Source organism: Adiantum capillus-veneris, chromosome 19 (genome assembly GCF_014529385.1).
Source record: "Adiantum capillus-veneris isolate H3 chromosome 19, ASM1452938v2, whole genome shotgun sequence".
Taxonomy (NCBI): domain Eukaryota; kingdom Viridiplantae; phylum Streptophyta; class Polypodiopsida; order Polypodiales; family Pteridaceae; genus Adiantum; species Adiantum capillus-veneris.
In genome coordinates, this window is record NC_140949.1 from 32,920,025 (window position 1) to 32,944,812 (window position 24,788).

A 24,788-nucleotide genomic window follows, 5' to 3' on the forward strand; every position below is an offset into this window, starting at 1 on the left:
CAACTGTACATCAGTCAAATGAAAAGCCCTCTTGTTGGGCATCACATAACTGCACGTAGGAGAGAGGGAGAGAGAGAGAGAGAGAGAGAGAGAGAGAGAGCAGTGCGTAGTGTGCAGGTCATCACTCCTAGCACCACACTGTACATAGAGGGAAAGGAAGCATTCCATAGCTCTTAACCTGTGACAAGAAACTCAAAAATGAACCTCCCAGCTATATATTCAGCACTACCTCTTTGCATTGGAAAGTTCACTAAAATGCGCCACTTGGCACGATTACATGCATTTTCCCATTTCGGGGTTGCCGCCTAAAAATCTCCCAACAGGTTGCTCAGTTGACTTCGCGGCAGAGTTGTAAAATGTTCCCCTAATCATACCGGAGGTAATGACGCGAACACATTTCACGGCCCAAAATAGCAGTTCCCTAAATTTTAGGAGATGCTTCCGTTGGGCTCCCATTGGTCTTCTCACCATCTATCCTCATTGGAACTGCATCAAAAAGTGCCAGGTGGCCCAACTGTCAGATACTTTCTGTTAGTAGTCCCAAAATCAAGCATAGACGTATGGGCTAAACATAGACAATGCACACACACACGCTGTCTATTCCTGTACCTTTAAAATCGTAACAGCTAATTGCACAAAGAACTGTCATATGATGACTCTGGAGGTAATTTTTGTCTCTTGTGATAGAGTTAATCCTTTTGATCCTACAATGGATAACTGGTGTTGACAAGTGGACACTCACTAGAAGAAACATGACTAGATGAGTAGACTAGTTAATTGAATCTTGTGACTTTTTTCTTCTCTGATTTCAGGCAGTAACCTGTAGAAACAGGTCTGCTTACTTTGTCATGATGTACTACATGCAGAAACGAAATGTGGTACACAGTCTGCCTGAGAAATACACCCTCAGGCTTATGCGTTACCTTGTGTTGCTATAGCAAGAGATGAACTCACTTTTTCTTGGCAGGTGTTACTGTGTGTTTGTTTTGCATCTCATTTCTAAACACAAGCACACAACAACTAGCAATACAGAAAAAACAAAGAAACACCTGCCAAGAAAACAAGACCAGCGAACAAGAAGACAAAAAGAAAAATGCCCCAAGAAACAACAAAGAAAATCAAGCTCCACACACACACAACTCAAACACACAAGAGCAGGTCACAACCAAGCACTCACGCAAAAACAAACATGCACACGCAGAGTGCGCAAAGTTAATGTGTGTGTGTGTGTGTGAGAGAGAGAGAGAGAGAGAGAGAGAGAGAGAGAGAGAGAGAGAGAGAGAGAGAGAGAGATGATGAAATGAAATGTTATATTAACGTCACCTATGAAACCACAAAGTTACAATGTGGTGGATCTAATACAAAGTCTGAGTAACAAAATAAAAATACTATGGAATCCTAAGCTGCTAGATGTGAACTAAGCAACTAGCTGAGATTGTGTAGGATATGAACCATGATGTCATCTCCCCATACTAGCATGCTGTATCTCCCTGCATGGCTAACTGTCGAGAGGACTCAAGTGCTAGGCGGGCATATCTGTCTCTAGGAAGTTGCGATAGGCGGTGTATGAAGGAGACTGATCTGGTGAGCGCCTCAACCACTGATGGGGGGGCAGCTAGCTCTGCTTGGATAATGTCACGTGGTACTGAAGCCTTGGCTCTAATAAGCCGCAAGATCATAGAGACTAGAGACTTCTCCATGTCCCCCCATCCATCAGTGCAACCCGACCTCCCATGATGATCCAATGAGGGTCCCCAAATCTCAGCTGCATAGAGCAATGCAGAAGCCACCAGAGTGTCGAGCTAGAGCTTCATCCGAGGCTCCTGAAACTGAACCTATGAACACATCCTCTCCAATCTACCCAATGCTGCATGGGCTTTGGTGAGTCTAGTCTCTACTTCTCTCCTCAATGAAAATACTGATCCACTAAAGACCGCCCCAAGGTAAGTGTAAGCATCTGTATACTCCACTGTCTCCTGTATACTCCACTGTCTCCTGGCCGTATGGTATTAAACACCATCACCTTGGTTTTACCAAGGTTGACAGACAAACCACTCTCATAGGCAAACCTATGCAAAGCATCCAAGTGGCGTTGCATCCCCTCCGGAGAGTCGGAGATCAACACAACATCAGCAGCATATAACAATAGTGGAATCCATGTCCCTGCTAGCTGTGCACCTCTATCACAATCTCTTCCAATATAGTCAGAAACCTCATCCACATACATACCATATAGAGTAGGAGAGAGCGGGCGGCCCTGCTTCACCCCAATAGTGGGGTGAACCAGTGTAGAGAGACCCACTGAGGTGCGTACATGCCCCACTACTGACCTGTATAATGCCATGATCCCCCCAAATGAGCTTTGTGGGTACTCCCATCTCGTGTAGTCTGCGCATCAGTCTAGCTCTGGATACTGTGTCAAATGCTTTGCAGAAGTCCACAAAGCTACAATAGATCCGTCTCCCATGTGATTTGCCCTCCTCAATAATGGCTCTGAGTGTCATGATATGGTCAAGAGTAGAAAAACCTCTGCTAAACCCTGCCTGCGCGGCTGCGCGTATCCCCTTCCTCTCTGCCCATCTACTCAATTGCAGCTCAAGAATGGATGCATACAACCATGCCAATGTGCGTCCAATCATGATAGTGCGATGATTCCCAGGCTCCATAGGGTCTCCTGACTTGAAGATAGGTACGATAGTAGATAAGCTCCAAATATCAGGCAAGCCCTCACACATGGCATGGTTGAACATAACTGCTAGAAGCTCTGCTAGTAGATCTCTGGCATGCATAAAATGCTCAGCCACTAAGCCATCATGATCATATGCTCTCCCAGTCCTCATCCCGTCAATGGCCCTCTCTCCACCCCCCGATCCATGCTCCCACACGTGATTTTTTCACCATTGAGATGGTAAAAGAGAGAGAGAGAGAGAGAGAGAGAGAGAGAGAGAGAGAGAGAGAGAGAGAGAGAGAGAGAGAGAGAGAGAGAGATGAAATGCTATATTAACGTCTTCAAAAGGCCAAAATGACCTATGAGATCAAAAAGTTACGTGGTGAATCTGATACAATGTCTGAGTACCAAAAATAAAAAGGTACTAAAAAAAGGGGTACTATAGAATCCTAACTGCTAGATGTGAACTAAGCACCTAGCTAGAATTGTGTAGGATATGAGTAGGGGGATGAAAGTAGTGAATGAGGGTTAATACAACACATTGTGAGAGCTGATACAAAGACTGACACAAAGGTTGGTACAAGCTGAGAAGGGTGTACAATCCTCAAAAGAGCTACATCACAGGAGATCCATCATCAGTCACTGCCGGATCTCATCAATATTCTCCATGGGGTCAGTAGTTTGACCGAGCGTCGTGCATGTTGGGCCAAAGTGATCCAAATCCTCTGATGCAGCCTTCGTCGATGTTGTGTAGTCCTCCGCAATCATGGGCATCCCACAATCGTGGGCATCTGCATCGCCCTAGCTCGGTCGCTCGATCAATCAGCATGCCTCTAGTGTGAGGAGAATGTGAGTTCTGTTGTGATAGTTGCTCCTCCAACTGCCTAGTGTCCGCTCTAAGGAAGTCTATGATCCGTCTCTAAGACGCCCTAGACTCTCCTCTTATCAGGCTCTCTCTGTGACTGTGCAGCTCGAGCAAAAAAAGTAGCAAACATCTTTGGTCCTCATACCCATGACTCTAGAAACAAGTCCAAAGCCCTCTCTGAACAGGGACTGAAAGCGGTCTCGAATCTCATAGTAAATTGGGCAATGGCATGTGTACTACAACTCTGTCTTAGGCTCCATGTGACATAGGGGACATGCCTGGCCTCTGCCGGTACTCCGCTGTATCTACTAGTCTCAACCCAAAGCTAGTGTGAAGATGTGCGTATTTGGCCAATAGCACATCGTATCCCATGAGATAAGTGGGTGTCCATGTATCAGGGCCTCGTCACAAAACCATCCTCAGTAAGCTGGAGTTGATGCTCTCTATAGAAAGCCATCTTTGTGCCAGCTCCATGTGCCGGTTGTATCCAAGTCCTCCTGGTATATAGCTAAGTCAGGTCCTGACGAATGAGCCTGGTGATCTCGGACTGTGTAAGAGTAAGAGAGGATGCATCCAACGAGTACTAGAAGGGGGGAAATCTGTCCATGCTGAACCCATGTACCTGAAACCATGATGTCATCTCCCCATACCAGCATGCTGTATCTCCCTGCATAGCGAACTGTCGAGAGGACTCAAGTGCTAGGCAGGCATATCTATCTCTGGGGAGGTCCCATAAGCGGTGTAACAAGGAGACTGATCTAGTGAGTGCCTCAACCACTAGTGGGGGGGCAGTAGCTCTTTTCGAATAATGTCATGTGATACTGAAGCCTTGGCTCTAATAAGCCGCGAGATCATAGAGACCACAAGCTTCTCCATGTCTCCCCATCCATAAGTGCGACCCGACCTCCCATGATGGTCCAATGAAGGCCCCCATATATGAACTCCATAGAGCAATGCAGAAGCCAAAAAGCTAGAGCTTCGTACGAGGCTCCTAAAACTGAATCTGTGAACACATCCTCTCCAATCCACCCAATGCTGCATAAGCTTTGATCGGTCTAGTCTCTCTTGTTCTCCTCAATGCAAAAGCCGGTCCACTAAAGACCAAGGTGTAAACATCTATATATCTCACTGTCCCATGGCCATGTGTGAATGCAGGTGTTGATCTCCTGATCCACTGTGGGGTAGTGTTAAACACCATAACCTGACAAACCATTGTCATGGGCAAACCTATGTAAAGCATCCAAGTGACGGTGCATCCCCTCTGGAGACTCGGAGATAAACACAATATCATCAGCATATAACAATAGTGGAATCCATGTCCCTGCCAGCTGTGCACCTCTATCACCATCTCTCTCTATATAGTCAGAAACCTCATCCACATACATACCAAATAGAGTAGGAGAGAGCGGGCAGCCTTGCCTGCTTCACCCCAATAGCGGAGTGAACTAATGTAGATAGCCCCACTAGAGTGCGTACATGCCCCACTACTGACCTGTATAATGTCATGATCCCCAAAATCAGCTCTGTGGGTACTCCCATCTCCTGTAGTCTGCGCATCAATCTAGCTCTGGGCACTGTGTCAAATGCTTTGGGGAAGCCCACGAAGCTACAACAGATCCGTCTGCGATCTGCCCTCCTCAATAATGACTCTCAGTGTCAGAATGCGGTCAAGAGTAGAAAAAACTCTCCTGAACCCTACCTACCCAAATGCGCATATACCCTCCCTCTCTGCCCATCTACTCAGCTGCTGCTCAAGACTGGATGCGTTATAAAATATTTTGAACATGGCTTTTAACTGCACACACACAAAAACTCACACGCAGCAAGAGACCCATAGCATTCACGATACTAATTGAGGTGAAGTAGACCATAAAGAGAAATATATGCTCCTACAGCCAAACCCTATTGCATACTCATAACATAAACCAACAAATGTATGAGCCTTGAATGATTAGCGTCTTACCGCGATATCACCATTGTCAAAAGAATAGCATCTTGCATTGCGAGCAACTCCACCTGCATATCTTGGATCAAAGTCTGCCCCTTCGAGGACAATCGGAACAGGTTCAGCTACTTCTGCAAGCTTCTTGTGTTCTGATGAGCTCGTTGAAACTGTCCCATCATCCAGCTCTTCAGCCGACTGTCCAAAGAACTTCTCTCCTTTTGAAACTTGCTCTTCTGCTCCTACTAATCTTGTAAAAAAGTGACAGTTTTGAAACATATGCAACAATGCTGCACTTCTATTTTTGTGCTCCTCAATCATTAAGACCTTTTCTGCAGCTGATGACCTGTCCTTGAGTGAAGATAACGCCACCTTTCCAGCTGCTAGTTGCTCTTTGTCTTCATCTAAGCTTGCCTCCGAGCTATCTCCAGAGACAGATAAACTGCCTTTTTCAGTGCTCTCCTTTTCCTTCAAATTTACTTTCTCCAACATAGCAGCAACTCGAAAAGGTGATATAATTTGCGGCATTGACAGATCATGAGAAGATACATAAACTACAATGCTCACACATTCACCTGAAGGTTCAGACACAGACAAAGGCTCCTTTTAATCATTCATCAGCTCTACTCTATGACGAACTTTCCGAGGATGCATTGAGCTTTCAGGTTTGAACCACCTATCTCTGGAAAATGATGTTGAAACCTCATGCTTACCTGGAAAGACAAAGTCACGGCCCATACTCAAAATTGAATTCATATCTGCATGCACATGCCAAGAAGTTGGAAGCTGTCCTGAAGCCCAAATCAAACAAAAGAAATGTTAATGATTGCACTTTTAAGTACGGAATCATAAAGTGTGTGCTACTGCTTTTTTTTTTTGAAAAACATGGTCTTTTTCAAACTGAATCCTCTAGATACTGCTACACATTAAGAATCATCTACAACCAGGCAAGGTACCCCGAATCACTTCTAGAATGCCACTCTATGAAACACTTAACCAATCACATTCCCACTCACTTAGCGAAAGACCAAATAAATTCAAGCAATGCAAGACAAAAGCAAGATTAATAGACCAAGTGACTTACAGAGGGGATTTTGTTGCATGTTAATACTGCCAATCTGTATGATGTTACCATATGCCGTGAGAATGGCCATATCTCTCGTAAAGTCCACTCGAAATGATATTTACCACTCAAACCACGTTGTACCCCTCCTCGAGTCACAGCCATCGATGTCAAACTGGAATGAAAGGTACCCCATAAATCTCATACCCAAAAGAAATGATCAAGCCAAAGTCGAGGATACCACAAGCTGTAACAGTCACCAATAGACTGCACGGACCACTATCGGATAATTCCTGTCAACGGGTAACCGAAGAAGCAAAAGAAGCAAACTTTGAGCCTGTTGTCCCCCCAAAACACGCCTACAAGGGGCTGAAACTGCAGCTGTCAAGCCAAAATCAGTGCACTCGCTCGCTCCTAAACCATACTGAAGCGTAGAAAAGGTCCCAATAGAGGAGATCTATGTGTGCACAACTGTGTGAAGACTGAAAACAGAGAGAAATAATACAAAGCTTGAAAGCAATCACCGATATACCGGCTTTGTCATTGAACCGAATGTAGATGTGGTGTACACGGATGTCCAAAGGCTAGATCCAATGCTGATCTGCCACAAAAAAATGGATCCAAAAGAGACTCCAAACCTGCAAAGGGTTGACCCATACCTCGCACGAGGTGGTCGCTCCGGACATCACAACACTAGGGATTGACTGACCGCATGGGGAATCTAGAATCTGGAAGTCGAATTTGATGTAGCAGATGCCAATGGCAATGGCCAAGGCGCCCCGAAGGAGGGCTGCCAGCATCAAAAGACACTGCCCACATGAAAGAAAAAACGCAGCCCAAGGTCTCACCTGCTTTTTTTGTTTAAAAAAAACGATGGCTATTAGGTGGGAGCCCAAGCATTTTCACAAAATGTTGGTGCAGAGGTGGAATCAGAGGGGATGCCAACTTGCCAAGATCTGAATCTGGAAGGGGAGAAGAGGTTGCCAAGGCTGGGCTCTAATACCATGCCGGAGTGGTTTACTACTGCCGCCGAGGAGGTTGAAGCTTCTCCAACTCGCTTTGGGCACTTCCTCCAATAATGTCCTTTCTCACCACAATTATTGCAATGCCGCTCCGCCTTCAAGGCGTCACCCTTGGCATCACTCTTCTTGTCTTTGGTGTTGGTGCTTTTCTTCTTACCCTTCTGCTTCTTGTTGTTGTTGTTGGAAGAGCCGGCCAAGGCTTCGGAGCTTGACTTATTCCCCTTTAGGGACCGCTCCTCTTGGTTTAAAACAATTGGAACTAGCTCCTCCCTTGTGATAGTATTCAGACGTCCATTGGTACTCAAGGAAGAGTAGAAGTTGGTGTACCCGGGAGGCAATTGAGCCAAAAGCTGAATGGTCATGTCCTTCGAACTGATAAGCTTTCCCATATGAAGTATCTCCTCCTGAAGTTCTTGCATCTTGTTGATATGATCCTGCATGGAAGTGTTCTTCGCATCCAAGGTTCTCAACTGCACCTCGAGGGCTATCCGCTTCATTGGAGAGACTCGATCATATAGAGAAGAAAGCCGATCCCACATCAACTTCGCATCTTGCATTAGCTTGATGTGGCCAATCACTGCGGGTGGACTATTGAGGATAATAAAAGACCAGATCCGGGCATTTACTCGTTCCCATAACTTCGCTCCCTTAGAGTCCTTTGGCTTTTGAAAGTTGCTTGAGAGTCAAAGACCGCCTTCATGATTGCTTTCCAAATGGCATAATTGTCTCCACTCCATCGCCGATCCGAGGGAAAGGTAGAAAGTGTAGGTATCTTGATTGGTTGATCACCTACTCCGGAATAGAACTGGGAACAATCTCCCCATTCGTCATTGACGGTGTGGTCACCGCCGCCGATCCCATCCTCTTGGTGTCCGTCATCACCATGGGCTGAAAATGTGTCAGAATCACTGATCCAATTCAATAGCACGTGGTGGCTCTGATACCGTGTCAAAGGTGCAACAAAAAGAAGGTGAATCGGATGAGGAAATGTTTGCAACTACGATCAAGACACCTCTTTGTGACGGGCAGCCAATAGATCTCGAATCTATCGTGATGGATCTCCTCGTCGTGTAGGCACAAGCGCGCGTACCGTCCACCGAACGGGCACTGGATCTTGCCGAGGATGCACAACCTCTAAGGAGCGGTGGTAACAGGCCAGAAAGGGAAGCGCTAGGGCTAGAGATATGGCTGATATCGCCTCCTGCAGAAAACGCTAGAGAGAGAGAGAGTGTGTGTGCAAAATGCTAGAGAGAGAGTGAGCCCAAACGCTGGTAATCTACATTCAACAACTTGCCAAAAGTACAAGGGGGGGAGTTGCTTATATAGTACAAGCTCCAGTTTGCCCTACTCAGCTAGAAAACCCCACGATTCTGAAAATTGGCTACAATGGCTAATAAATATGTAAACTCATTGAAAGTGACCTGGAACACATATTTAATGGCCTAAGTGCAGATGACTAGAGACTTTGACCCCGGGAAACCCTAGCAACAGGGGTCCTGCCTCATGCCAACCTATCGAGTGAGCAATACCATGGTGTGCACTGCCGAGAATAGGTACGTATACCTCTAGTACGGCCGGGCACAGCCACAAAACAGCCCTCACTCCCTAATCTACTCCTAGGAGATATCAGAGCTACCACCCGACAGGAAGATGAACTCTAACAGGAAGGGGGGGATGTTGGTGACATCCATCATTCGCTTGCTTCTTCCTAAACCTTCCTCTCTGACCTCTTAACCTCCTAATCTTAGGGAATGTAGATATATATAGCCCTATTCCAAAACCACAAAAAAAAGAGTAAAAGAGCATAGCTACCAAACAAAGAGCTTGCAACCAACAAAATCTCGTCCAGAACCGAAAACTCTTAATGACAATTCAACAGTGACACAACCCTAATGATCTTTGCAAACTGACCAAGATCTATCTGTATGTACAGATATGGCTAGTACGCTAGAGTTATCCACTCCTACCTTGAGTGAGAGGTGTCCTCTTTACTTTTCTTAAGTGTTTCACATGGTCTACCTTGTGCTTACTTCTGAATGGGATTTGGTAGATACACTAACGGGTGAGAAAAATTTTGAATGGCTAATACGTCTCTTGACCACGATTGATCCCTACTCAATAGAGAACGTCACTCCGATTGCACAAGCTTATCATTTTGAGCAAGATAAATATCCAAGTCTAGTGACCTTCTTAGGAAACCTTTGTGCATCTGATGATGAGGAAGATTTACATGATTTCATGGATGGGACACATGGTTTCACTGAGAATGACTTTATTTATCTTGACGATGATGAGGATAGAGGTTTAAACTTAGGACTATCAGCCCATCTATACAATATCCTATTTCCTTGACCCTATAAGAAGGTGATAGGTTAGGGCTGTTCAATAAGGGTCGGTACCTCTTCCCACTGATGTACCCCTAGAGGTATTTCCTAGTGTTTTCTAGTGTGTACATGAACGCATTACAGTAGCTAGGCTTTCGAATATCAAGCAATCTTTTTTCATCCCACTCATCGAATGGAGCACGATGGCCATTACAAACGGGTGCTTCTTGTCTATTATCATTGCTTGTCGTCTTTTCTAACATCCATTTTGTCTGCTTTAATCGTGATTGGTACCAAAATGTTCAACACATTTGCTTAGTATTAGACATTAGATTCAATAAAGCTTTATGTCATGGTCCCTTGTCTAGGTTTATTAATCAAGAAGTCTAGCTAAGCTAGTTTGACCAAGGTAGGGCGTTCGAGATCTTCTCTTAGTACCATAGAATTGCCTTCCTGATTTTCAATTGTTACCTTAAGCTCTTAATCCGATATTATGAAGCATGGCGTGCGGTGTGTCGGTGCTTTCTAGTGGGCTTAATTCCTCCCGACCTTTAGCTTAAGTATTATAATGGCAGTTTGACTATTGTGATGAGCCTCGGAAGGGTAAGATTGTCAAAATGACTCCCCAAAGTTACAAAATAGAAATGCAATGAAAGAAAAATGACCAAAAAATAAAAGAAAAATGACCAAAAAACAAAAAGCAAAAGTGCCAACAATGTAAAACCTTAAGCTGGAAAAGAAATCCCGGTTTAATTTGATACTTCACTCACATGTATTGCCTATGGTACTAGAGCCCTAGAGGTTCCCAATGTGGACGCTTTTCCTTGAGAAGCAAAACATACAAAATAAGCACTTACGTCAAAATGACTTTGAATCAATGTGAACCAAAGAGAGCCCCAAAGATCAATTAAGGCTCTATGTGGAAACAAAAGATCTATCATAAACACTTTGGGGGGTCAAACAAAGGGAACCATTCAGACGATGATTTCATGTGCAATTTTCTTTATTGTATCTTAACTAGACGGTCTTCTAGGTATAGCCTCTCGTCAGCCCTAGGCCATGAAACACTCTACCCTCGCGATTAAACAACTTAATTGACCATAGAGAATCGAGAAGCTTTCCCATGGCGTTAATAGTTGACCTTTAGTGCCTATTGGCAGTTAAACTAGCGACCCTAGACCCTTTGATTCGTTGACCTTTACAAGTACTTATGTGTTTGATTCTATTGCATTTCTGCTCAACAAATTGTTTAATATTATGTTACCAATCACTCTATGTGTTTGTTCACTGCATATGATTTTAAATATCTGTGTTCTTATGAGAATGCAGTTACGGTGCCATTTTTGGTTGATTTTGCAGTATTCGAATGAAGCCAAAAAGTCGAGCTCTTACACAGTGCACCCTCTTGTCGTATTAAACTTCTTGATTGAGAGCACGTCCATGGGCCACTACTCTCATCAAGATGTTTAACTACTACGAGACCCATCCGCGTGGACCCACCAAGTTCCTACTTTTGAACACACCTTCCTAAATTCTGAGATCAGAATTTACATCAGGAAGGGAGGCATGTTAACTTTGGTCATCCTCGTTATTATTATTGAGCTATGGGCCGAGCTTGTTGGCTCCACACACTCTATTCATGGGTGATCGCCAATGATAGGCGTACGCTAGATTTAGGGGGGAGAGAGAGAGAGAGAGAGAGAGAGAGAGAGAGAGAGAGAGAGAGAGAGAGAGAGAGAGAGAGAGAGAGAGAGAGCATACTAACTGTCAGCCAAGTGTGGTTGGGACGACTCACATAAGGAATTGTAACCCTAACTCTTATCTCATTCTTGAATGTATGGTTTGCTTGTTGCCACGTGCCAATAAAAAAGAACAAACTGAAAAACTTTAAGCACTTCAAATAACAACTGAACTGAAAAAGATGCATGATACGAGACGGGGAGTGGCGAAGTTCTACTCCAAGAGAGCACTGGCTCCAAATGCTGGCGTCCTGATGCACTAAAATTACATACCCAAAAAATCTCATCCAATTAGGAATATTCAATGGTTGGCACATCACAATGCAACACAAATACTCACATATACATGTTACAAGACACAAAGAACAGCGCCAATCTTCCACGGGTGTCTTGATACACTAAAATTACAGACCCAAGCAATCTCATCCAATTAGGAATATTCAGTGGTCGGCACATCACAATGCAACACAAATGCTCACATATGCATGTTACAAGACACAACGAACAGCGCCGTTGAGCACTTCCCCGAGACAAACGGTCTGCGTGTGAAGCTACTCAACGACTACCTCGTCACTCCCCCCGCAAATAACCTAAAAAGGTCCGGGCCATGAGCTCAGAGGACTGTACAACCAAATGCTCCCCAGACCGCAGTCTGCGTCGCTTGGAGGTTCAAGCATACAACCAAACGCTCCCTGGACATCGGTCTGCGTCGCTCAGAGGTTTTCTAGCATACAACGGAACACTCCCCAAACATCGGTCTGCGTCGTTCCGAGGTTTTTAAACATAAAACGAAATGCTCCCCAGGCATCAGCCTGCGTCGTTCTAAGGCTTACAAACATACAACGAAACGCTCCCCAAATATCGGCCAGCATCGTTTCGAGGTTCAAACAATACCAAAAGTTCTAGAGTTACCCCAAACGCGGAATAGGAATGGCGACAGGGACCCTCGTGGAACGGGGGAACGGCCAGGGGTCCGGAACAGGAACGGCGTGGAACGAGAGGCATAAAAAACACCCAAATGATGCAATTTTTAGCTCTACATATTTGAAATTTGAATACAAGTAGTATCAGAGTCTTTGACTCTAATACTCACAGAAAACTCGATTTGAAGACCCTTGGGCCATGGATGATGCAAGAGGGAAAGAGGGAGGGAGAGGGAGAGAGAGAGAGAGGGAGAGAGCTTAAGAGAGAGAGAGAGAGAGAGAGAGAGAGAGAGGGAGAGAGATTGTCACAAAGTGATGACGTGTCTGCCCGAGAGCATGCGAGAAACCCTAGCCCTGACTGCTGCTGAAAACCCTAATTCTGCAAACTCTAACCCTAAAACCTGCAAACCCTAAAATCTGTCAAAAACCCTAACCCTAACCCTAAAACCTGTCCTAAACCCTAACCCTAAAAGCAGCAGATGATTTCCGGATAATGCGCTAGAATGTTGACGTGGCACCGTATGGAAAATGCAGGATTTACGGCGCTGAAAAATCAGCTTTTGTTGATGCAATTTGCCAATGAGAGAGAGAGAGAGAGAGAGAGAGAGAGTTCCATTGCTTTATTTTAATGGAAAGCCCTCAAGAGGGCTTGTGAGAGAAACACTTTGCTTTTGATTTGGAAGCTTTTGGGGCTCTGCTTTTGGGCATCCCTTGTAAACTTTAAATTAGCGGTTTGGGCTCACTCTGGAGAGCATCTGGACGCAGAGTCTGAGAGTGAAACCCTAACCGCTCTCTAGTACTTTGAACATTGATTAATACATAAAGAAATACCGAAAGGGGCGCCAGTCTTTGGGGCCAATATCTCTAGGCACGTAACTCCGCCGGGCCAATGCAAATCTATTGTGATCTGTGAATTGTTTTGAAGTGGTTATTTGGTGCTGTCGTGATTGATTCTTGACTTGGAGTGTTCAAGTCTGTTACAGTGGTATCAAAGCACGGCCGTGTCACGTGACACATCCAACCCTATGTGTCCGTGGACAAGCTACAGCATGATCAAGGTTCGGTCAGTCCATTCAAGTCTAGATTAGAAGTGATCTGGCACTTTTGTGAGTCTATTCGTCGACCGTGCATGCTCAGTCACTTAGCATAGATGTATATCCTCTGGTTGCACACAGCTTGATCATCAGTATTCCCATCAAAATCCATTAGAATCAAGTCGGGGAATTTTCCAGTGATTTTAGCCTATTTTCCCTATTTTTGATATTTTTCACTTATTATTTTTAAGTGACTTCCCAACAAAAAGTAGGTAGGGCAATTTTGCTAAGTTAATATATAAGCAAACCCAAGTTAGCACTAAATGGAAGAAGAGGCAACAGGAGCTCCCACTCAACAGGCACCTTCTCAGCAAGAACCCCATCAGAACCCTGGTGTTTTGGTTTTCCCTCATCGCCCACACCCTCATTTGCCTAGCGTTTTCTGTCCCTAGCAGATCTCCACCGCAAGCCGACATCAAGCCTAGCGTTTTGCTTCATTTGCATCACCCCTAGCCCCGGCGTGTCAGTCCCTTCATCGCCAGCACCCCCAAGAAGGCCAGCGTTTTACTAACGCTACAACAGCCCTCAGCGTTTTTGGTTTTCAGCCCTTGTTGCAACAGATGCAGCAGCGTTTTCAGCTATGAAGACGATAGCAGATTCAGCCCTAGCCACATGAAGAAGATCCCCATTTTCAGCCTCTAGAAACGCAGCCAAAACAGTCATTTTCAGCCACCCAAAACAGCCCCAAGATTTTTGCAGATTTCAGCAGATAGAAGACTACAGATTTCAGCCCTAAAGTCGTCGTCGTCACCGACATAGTCCCAGGTTGCATCAGTCCATTGCATCGTCATTGTACCACTTTGTGCAATCAATAAGTAGACCACTCTCGCCGACGAGAGTGGCGCCTTCGGAGGAGGGTTTTACGTCTCTGGTGTCGTATCTCTCTTCTCTCTCTATCTCTGAGTCTCATACACTTGCACACACAGTGTCCATTCACTTTGTTGTGATCATAGCACCTTCCATTAAGAACGGAAGGCTCTCCCTTCCATAAGAACTAAAAGGAACCTTGAGCATAGTTCGGAGCATTCATCTTGAGCAAAGCGCAAACAATCATTCTGCTGCACCTAACAAGCCGATTTCTCTTCTATGGGAAATCCGATTCCCAATTATTTTTTTCCGCGGCACCTATGGCTTCACACAAGGATCGGTCCACTCCCTCTGCATCTGGAGATGCGGGCAAGGATCACAACGAAGATTCCGGCAGAGAGTATGGCTGCCTCGGCCTACTCATGCGGAGCAACAAGAGATGAAGCGTCGTCAATGGGATCGGCGATGCAACAAAGATGATGGTTAGTTTTGCGAAGGATCCGAAAATGGCAAAATATATGAGCGAGACTTCTTTTCAGGAAGTGCATGCGCAATGGCAAAAAACCACTACACCACCCCCGAAACCTGCTCTCAAGAAACCTTCTGATCACAAGCAATATTCACAGAAGGAATTAGAAGAGGTGGTTGATGCACGGATTGCTCAGCTTTTTGACGCGCAAAAGAAAGCCAAAAAGCACGGCAAAAAGCAGAAGAAAGGCACTGACTTCCCGGGTTATTTGGGTCGTCGGTCGACATTTGACAAAGCAAAGAAACAGAAGAAGCGTGTTCACTTTGAAGGAGTGCCCAGTTCTTCTTCTTCTTCTTCTTCTGACAGTTCTTCTAGCTCTTCAGATTTGAGCGAAGAAAACAGAAAAGGCAAAAAGCGAAGCAATAAACAACGCTTCGGAAAGGGCAAGAAAAAGGCAAAGAAGTCTAAATCTCGCCCAGTGACTGACAGTTCTACAAAGGACTCGTCTACAGACAGTTCAGACTCCGATGACGGAAAATTTTATGCGAACAAGAAGAATTTTTATAAAGCCAACCAGTATGACTTTCTGGAAGATAAAAGCAAGAAAGTCCGAGAGTTTAAGGAAGGTGGACAGTCGATCAAATTTGACACTTTTTCAAGATACTCAAATGATTCGAAGGCTTTGTCTTTTATAAAGCAGTTTGACATCGCTTTCGCGGGAGGACGCTACTCAGAGCACTCCAAGATTCGGAGAGTTGCCTCTTACTTTAAGGGGAATGCTCGAACTTGGTGGTCCACGCTTCTTTTAAACAAGACTGCGCTAGTTAAATGGCTGAAATTTAAGAAGCCTTTTATTTCTTCTTGGTTGACGCAAGAGTATGAACACGATATACGAGCTGCTTGGAACCATCTTCAAATGACCAAGAGAGATACAATAAATGCTTACTATGAGAGACTCTGGAGCTCTTTTCTACCCACCTCTTCATTCAAGAAGATCTCATTCAGAGAACAGATTGAGCGGTTCACCTTGGGTCTACCTACAGAGATCCGAGATCACTGCTTGGAACAGAAGTCAGCTTCTATTTAGAAGTTGATGAGTCATGCGAAGTGGGACTTTGCCATTCATTTTGGCAGTCTGACCTACCCCACCGATGAGGCCATGACACAACGAGCCGAACAGGCTTCAGTGAATGAAGGTAGAAAGAGAAAGAGCAACCCAAAAAAGAAGGATGCACGACCCAAGCTTACTCCTCAGGAGCGAGCTCGCTTCATCAAGGAGGGGAAGTGCTTTGGATGCGGGGAACATCGACATATCTCCGCGAAGTGCCCTAAAAAGGCACAGAAAGAACAGAATGATAAGAACGAGGGCTGAGAGTTCGAGAGCAGCTGAGGAACGTGGTAGAAAAGGCAAGATGAAAACAGGACTGGTTCCACATTGTGTGGGTACCGATCCCAACACCATGGACGAGAGTACAGAACTTTGCCGAGCTTGGGGCAAAGTGAAAGATCAAGAGGCCCTGATCTTCTTTGATAAAGGAGCCAAGGCCAACTTCATTTCACCGGAATTGGCGGCGTGGCTCAAGATCACTCCCGATCGGATGGGACCACTTGCAGAGGCAGTTCTAGCGGCACCCAGCAGGGACGTAGCCATTACAACTGTCATTGGCAAACTTCGGTTGCATTGTCAGGGGTATTTGGGGCATGAGGACTTTTTCATAATGCCTTTGGAGGGTTGTGACGTGTTCTCTTAGGGATTCCCTGGTACCACAAGAACAATGCCGTGGTCGATTATCGGGCGAGGAAAGCGACTTTGACTACAGAGAAGGGCAGAACTATTGTACTTCATATTAGACTGAAGGGCGAGTCTGCCCCTATTGTATCGGCTTCGGCCATTTCTAAATTAATAAAATCCAGTCTGTTTGTTTACTCGATCCTTATGAAAGAATTGAGCGATAAGGATAGGACAAATATGTCTAAACTTGATAAAGAACGCCAAGATTTTCTCCACTCTCACGCCGATTGCTTCTCAGAGGGCCTACCAGGCGAGTTACCACCTGCTCGTCCTGAAGATCATACCATTGATCTGATACCTGGAAGCACACCACCGAACCGGCCACCTTACCGTGTGAGCCGAGCACAAAATGAAGAGATTATGAACCAAGTGAAAGACCTCTTGGAAAAGGGTCTTGTCCAGCCTAGTACTTCACCGTATTGCTCTCCAGTGTTGTTGGTTTTGAAGAAAGACGGATCTTGGAGAATGTGCATGGATTATAGAGCTCTCAACAAAATCACCATCAAGAACAGATTTCTGATTCCTAGGATCGATGATATACTCGACAAATTACAGGGATCCTCGTGCTTCAGCAGGATTGATATGAAGAGTGGATATTATTAGATCAGAATCGCGCCGGGAGACGTCTACAAGACAGCTTTTCGAACGACTTTTGAGTTATTTGAGTTTTTGGTGATGCCTTTTGGCTTAACCAATGCTCCTGCGACATTTAACCGGATGATGGACAGGATTTTTCGAGAATGCAGGCTATTTGTTGGCACTTTCTTTGAAGACATCATTGTTTTCTCCAAGAATGAAGCAGAACACAGAGATCATCTGCTTCAGGTCTTTCAGGCATTATGAGATCACAAGTTAGTGATTAATGCAAAGAATAGTGAATTTTTCCTACCAGAGATACACTTTTTGGGACACATTTTCTCAGCAGCAGGAGTGCAAATGGATCCGGCCAAGATAGAGACTATCCATCATCCGTGATTGGCCTGATTTGAAGAAGATCCATGAAGTTAGAAGCTTCTTGGGACTGTGTTCGTACTACAGGCGGTTCATTCGAAAGTTTGATGAGGTTGCTTTCCCTTTGCATATCTTGGCACAGAAAGGAGTCCCTTTCTCGTGAGGATCCACAGAGGTGACTGCCTTTCAGACCTTGAAAGAGAAATTGACTACAGGACTAGTTTGACTTTGCCGGACTTGCAGAAGTCATTTGAAGTATATTGTGATGCTTGTGGTCGTAGTCTGGGTGTGGTCTTAATGCAAGAAGGCCATGTCATTGCTTACGAGAGCTGATTGTTCTCAAGGCCGGAAATGACAGCACAGATTTATGAGAAAGAGATTTTGGCGGTTATCCATACTCTTACTCAGTGGCGGCATTACCTACTCGGAGCAGATTTTACTGTCTTTACAGACCATCAATGTTTGCGCTACTTCTTGTCACAAAAGCAGCTTTCGGAAAAGCAGATGCGGTGGGCGAACATCTTGTCACAGTTTCACTTCCAGATTGTCCATGTTCAGGGACAGGAGAATGTGGTGGCAGATGCTTTGTCTTGAAGCCGTTGGTTCTACCTATTTCCGCAATACATCATAGGAGCTTCGAGGATATGGTCGACCAGTATGCCACAGATACAAATTTTGTAGACGTTTTCACACGGGTACGGGATGGGGAGACAATAGCGGGATAGTCCATTCGGAAAGGCTACTTGATGAGAAAAACCATGTTGTGCGTTACACAGCTATTGAGGGAAAAGGTTATGACTGAATGCCACTGTCCACCTTTTATGGGTCACCGCAGCATTGCTACCACCATGAAAGGGGTAGAGAGATACTTCTTTTGGCCGAGACTCAAAAAGGATGTGGAAGAGTTTATGCGCAGTTGCTTAGTATGCTAGAAGGTCAAGTTTGACAGGCATAAAGCACAAGGATTGTTACAGCCTTTACCCATACCCACCCGCCCTTGGGAAAGTATTGCAATGGATTTCATTTTCGATCTCCCGAGAACACAGAGTGGTCACGATGGTATCTGGACTATTATTGACAGATTTAGCAAACAGGCTCATTTCATTCCAGTGAAGAAGACAGTCAAGCCGGATCACTTAGCGAGACTGTTTGTGGCCCAGATCTTCAGATCACATGGCATGCCTGAGACGATTGTCTCCGATAGAGACCCAAGATTTACGAGTTTGTTTCGGAAGGCAATTTGGGAGAACATTGATATGCGGTTGAAGTTCTCGTCATCGTTCCACCCGCAGACTGATGGGCAATCTGAGATTGCAAATTCAGTGGTTCTAGATTTATTGAAGTCTTATATCCTCATATCAAAAGACTCAATGGGAAAAGACCTACCGACCTACCTTTGGTGGAATTTGCCTACAATAACACGATACACTCTTCGACGGGGAAGGCGCCATTTGAGATTGTTGAAGGTGCTGCTAAGGTTCCACCCTTCCTAAGCACGAAAGATAAGATTTTTGAAGCCGATGAATATACGCGAGACTTAGATACGGCTATTGCCAAGGTTCGCGAGACTTTGCAAAAGTCTCAAGAACAACAGAAAAAGACAGTGGATCACCATCGTCACGACTTGAAATTGAAGGAGGATGATTGGGTGATCTTACGTTTTGAGAAGGCACGCCTGAGAAAGAAAAAGGGAAAGGAGAGGCTTTTTCCAAAGCTTAGTATGCGATACTATGCACCTTTCCAAATCACTGAAAAGATAAATGATGTCTCCTTCCGACTGAAACTGCCTGATACTTGGAGGATTCACAATGCATTTCATGTGAGTCTCTTGAAACCTTTTAAAGGTGATGTGCCTGATGATGGGGAGCCTGATGAGCAACCCAAAGTGGAAGAAAACGAGGAGATCCTTGTTCCCGAACAGATTTTGGCACATAAGGATACGAAGAATAAAGGTAAAGTCCGAAGGCGGTTCTTGATTAAGTTCAAGAACTATCCTGCATTGGATGCGAAGTGGATGGAGGAGGAGGACCTAACAGATACTCCTCGGATTGTGAAACTTTACCTCGATGCTTTTGGTTTAGCATAGTCTACTCCAAATGGAACCTAGAATTCACCTTGGCCGGAGATCTGGTGCAGTGGAATGCACAAGAGAGGAGTCACTCCGCTCCTTTGTCAACAGATACCTTGATTTAGATACTAGAGTCACTGATGTCTCTTTGAGCTTCAGGGATATTGAAAGCTGACATTATTCTGCTGTATGACTTTATGAAATGGCATTCCTGATTATGATATTGATTTGTTCTTGACTTCTTTTAAGTGCACGAACTGATAGACGAAATGATTGCAGCATTTTGGTCTAATTGATCTCGAATAGACATGGTTGCAATAGGGGTTAGTCAATCGGACATCGATGAGGTCCCGATTGGATCTAGATACGATTGCTAGCTACACTGCCGATAAATCATGGTCTAAGATCCGAATGAATGTTGAATGTCATGTGATGTCATATGATGTGACTGTCAATTAGTACATGTGCTAGATATGTGTTCCTGATACGTAGGTACTAACAGTCAGTGCCTGCTAAGACGGTTTATGGCTTCTGTCTGTTTTGCAGGCGTAATCGAGGGCGATTACAATGTTTTCAAGAGGGGGGTATGTCACAAAGTGATGACGTGTGCCCGAGAGCATGCGGGAAACCCTAGCCCTGACTGCTGCTGAAAACCCTAATTCTGCAAACCTTAACCCTAAAATCTGCAAATCCTAAAATCTGCCAAAAAACCCTAAACCTAACCCTAAAACCTGCTAAACCCTAACCCTAAAAGCAGCAGATGATTTCCGGATAATGCGCTAGAATGCTGACGTAGCACCGTACGGAAAAAGCGGGATTTACGGCGCTGAAAAATCAGCTTTTGGAGATGCAATTTGCCAATGAGAGAGAGAGAGAGAGAGAGAGAGAGAGAGAGAGAGAGAGAGAGAGAGAGTTCCATTGCTTTATTTTAATGGAAAGCCCTCAAGAGGGCTTGTGAGAGAAACACTTTGCTTTTGATTTGGAAGCTTTTGGGGCTCTGATTTTGGGCATCCCTTGTAAACTTTAAATTAGCGGTGTGGGCTCACTCTGGAGAGCATATGGACGCAGAGCCTAATAGTGAAACCCTAACCGCTCTCTTGTACTTTGAACATTGATTAATACATAAAGAAATACCAAAAGGGGCGCCAGCCTTTGGGGCCAATATCTCTAGGCACGGAACTCCGCCGGGCCAATGCAAATCTATTGTGATCTGTGAATTGTTTTGAAGTGGTTATTTGGTGCTGTCGTGATTGATTCTTGACTTGGAGTGTCCAGGAGCTTGAGAGGGTGAGAGGGAGAGACCTTGAGACTTGAGAGTCGAGAGAGCTTAAGGCTTAAGCCTTAGACCTTCAGGGCATGTGGATTTGCTTCAGAAGGGAATGGGTGTGAGGGGATGCATTTTGAGTCCTTGCATACTTTAAAAAACTCCTAATGTTCACTACAAATTTGCAAAAAACTGCCCATCTCCCCATTTTCGAGAGCTGGCTTCCGAGCCGTTCCGGTATTAGGTGGTCACTCGGAACAACAAAACGTTCCGAGATGTTCCGGCCTGGTAGGGGTGGAGGGAGCGGCGTTCCGACGTTCCAGGGCCTAGGGAACACGTTCCCCGGTAACTATGACCAACACAACATTTCTCACTTCTCCACCCAGGAGTACAATCACCAATCAATGAAACCAGTATTAAACAAGAGTCAAACAATTCGAATCGGCACCAAGACAGGCTCAAAACAAATACCGTCCATTTCAAACAAATTTCAAACACGATCACCAAACAAGTTCTCGAACAGAACTCAAACCTAAAAAGCAATCTCGACATAAGTCAAGCTCAAAAAGTCGACTAACTTTCCATCCAGAAACCTGCACCAAAAATTAGGGTTAGGTTTCTTAAATAAAGTCGTAGCCGACCACAACATGGTCCATCAGCTCTTGGACAGATAGAGTTCCTTTAACGGCGATGGTAGTCCAAAGACATAGCAATCACACCGGACCTCCAAGGTTATCAGCTTGAGAAGAGACACTTGGTGAGAGATGTCAAAAAACTTCAAGTCGTATTCTGCTAGGGTTTCCGTGGCAAGCATTTCAAGATACCCCACTCTGCCAAAAGTTGCACTCCAAAGGAAAATGTCAGCAACCATATAACTTTGGGCAAAAAAATTTCTTAAAAGCTTGCCAAGTCCTTGGAGTGTTCGGCTTGGTAGCTATAGACATCAACATCTGCATGGCACTGCTTTTGAGAAAATAGTGAGTCAAAAAAAATTTTGGATCCCTCTCTTGTAAGTGATCTTTTTGGCTTATGCCCTGTAAGACATGAGCGATAAAGACGGGAGCACACCCGATTGCGCGATGAAATAAGGGTGGGAGTGCCTAATATGTAAGGAGCAGTGGAAGTGAATGTTGAACTTTGCTAAAGATGAATGCTCCGAACTGTGCTCAAGGGTTCCTTTTACTTACGGAAGGGAGAGCCTTCCGTGCCTTTAGTGAGAGAGTGCAATGGACACAAACAAAGTGGTGAACACAGTGAATGAAGGTGCTGAGACTGAGAGATAGAGAGAGAAGAATACGACACCACAATGTTGTCAAACCCTCCTCCGAAGGCCCCACTCTCTGTCACAAAAAATACGGAAGCGTAAACTGACGTTTAATTGCACTTCAAATACTCAAGAGAATTAGAGGGAGCGAGAAAACTTGACACTTCATTGGGGACCAGAAGATGGGTTGGTTCCCCCCCCCCCATAAAGAGAATATCTTTATTACTAAGGGAGAATCTTTACAAGCACAGGAACGGGGCATACGCCCGTCCTCTATTCTTTCTTCTGTTCTATTCCGACTACTGACTGAGAAAGTGTTTCCACTTTCTTACTGCTTAGGGGATTTCCCCTCTTCTGTGAGACTGGTTGGAAGCTCTCGAAAAGAGAGTATCTTCCGAAACAGCTCATCGGAAGCTCTCACAGAGGAGAGGCCATCTTCCGTTATGTGTTGCCTTCATGCTCATTCATTCATGCATCGAACACAAAAGAGAAACAAGCAAAATGCACACGCACATGCTTGCTGTAATTTTCTGCACATAACCTGAAATTCTTACTTGTGCACACCCCTACGCCGAAACAGAGGTCTTCTTCGCGATGGAATCGCGCCAAACTTTATGTAGACTTAGGATAAGGAGAGAGAAGAGAATTTCTATGGCTGATCTGCTGAAAACAGCCCTAACCGAGGTGATTAGGGGCTGAAAACAGAGAATTACAGCAGCCGCACTCTGCTAAGAGAGCGTCTACGGCAGCTTCTCGCGATGAAACGTCACAAGAAGGTGTCTATGACTGTGAGATCCCTTGTTCTTGACAATGGGAGCACAAGGCTACCACATATGTCGCAAGGGGCTGCTCTCAAGCTTCAATGCAGGGCTCCACCGCGTAGAGCACACTCACATTAGGGGGGGTAGGTACACTGCCAGCCCTGAAAATGGGGGAGGGGGGCTCCTAAATAGCCATCAGGGAGAGGGGGCGCTAGGAAGAGAGAGAGGGTGAGAGTGAGAGTGAGAGAGAGTTAGTTTGCATTGGTAAGTGTGCCACTTGGCACACTTACTTTAAAAACTTAAAAACCATTCAACTTTTGACTTTAAAAACTTCTAGCTCATTAATTAAAAAAATGTACAACTACCTAACAACTGCTACCAATGATTCTTTTATGAGAACACCAAAGGTCTGCCGGCACAATGCTGCACTGGCACTGCACCGCCTTTACCTGTTCACACTTGTCCGGCCGCCTGCCCGGGCACGGACCGTTAAATTTAATTTAACGAAACTTACCCTAAGGCTTTATTAACTTTATTAGCCTTAGGGTCACTGTTCTAAGGACCCCATCTCATTCATGTGCTTGTACTGACGCGCGTATTTTTCCTGAGCCTAAAATCTGAGGCTACTGCTTACCCCTTTCTGAAGACCCGATTTCCCAATCACTAGGGCTTCAGGGTAATTTCTACTAAGGTCCCTCTGAGGTGTTGTGGCCCGCATTTAGGCTCACCTAAGGCCTTAGAACTGCTAGGTCTATTCTGGTGTGCACACAACTAATTAGATAATTCTTTTCTCGTAAATAAATTAATTATTTACAAAGTCTGACTTAGTTACATCCCTCTTGGTTCTAAACAGTTGACCTCAACTGTAGAGCGTCAACATAACTGTGCAAGATGTCAGGGTAGTCCTTGAGATCGGACTCAGTCATCCACTTTGCATCTAAAGGAGTGTAATTCTTGAACTTGACTAAATACTTTCGATGTAGACTCCCCGACTTGAGTTGTCTCTCCGAGTGGTGGATTATTTGTTCAGGTTGAAGGATTTCCTCAGTCTCTTCGAGGATCTTCTTGTACGGGCGCCACTGGAGGAGGTCCAACATAGGGTCGGAGGAGACTGACATGAAAAGCATTATGGATTCGCCAATTATAAGGTAAATCCAATCTGAAAGTCACATCATTGACTTTATCTGTAATTTCGAAAGGGCCGTAGAATCTATGGGAAAGTTTGACAACTTTCCCTTTGCCGACCCGCTTTTTCAATCTAGCTTTCTCAAACCGAAGCAGGACATATTGTCCTTTTTCAAGATTGAGATTCCTTCTGTGCTTGTCTGCTTTTCTCTTCTGTTGCTCTTGAGTACGAAGAATCGCTTGCTTTACTTGTTGATGGGCAATATCAATATTGCGCACAAATTCATCTGCGGCGAAGATGTTTTCTTTGGTCACCATAATAGGAAGTAAGAGTGGCTTCCCGTAAATAATTTCGAAGGGGGCTTTACCAGTTGAGGAATGTATGGTATTATTATACGCAAACTCAACTATTGGTAAGTACTGTTCCCATTCAGATTGTCGTTCCGAAACATAGCACTTGAGGAGATCTAAAACAGTGGCATTAGCGATTTCGCTTTGACCATCTGTTTGAGGATGATAAGCTGATGAAAAATCAAGCTTAGTTCCCAAGTTTTCAAACAATGCCTGCCAAAATAGACTAGTCATGCGGGGATCTCTATCGCTGACAATAGTCTTTGGCAATCCATGGTGTTTAAAAATCTGAGCTA

General features: G+C 44.9%; 1 protein-coding gene across 1 annotated transcript in view; it reads right to left on the reverse strand.

Annotated features, from left to right (window-relative positions):
* LOC147433797 (heat-inducible transcription repressor) overlaps positions 1-24,788 on the reverse strand; it is a 78,274-nt gene that overhangs the window by 24,140 nt on the left and 29,346 nt on the right. Inside the window, exons 2-3 of the mRNA XM_086490406.1 lie at positions 6,189-6,266; positions 5,497-6,050 (exon numbers count right to left, since the gene is read on the reverse strand). Of these exons, the coding sequence (XP_086346532.1) occupies positions 5,497-6,050; positions 6,189-6,266 (632 nt within the window). The remainder of the gene's footprint in view (positions 1-5,496; positions 6,051-6,188; positions 6,267-24,788) is intronic.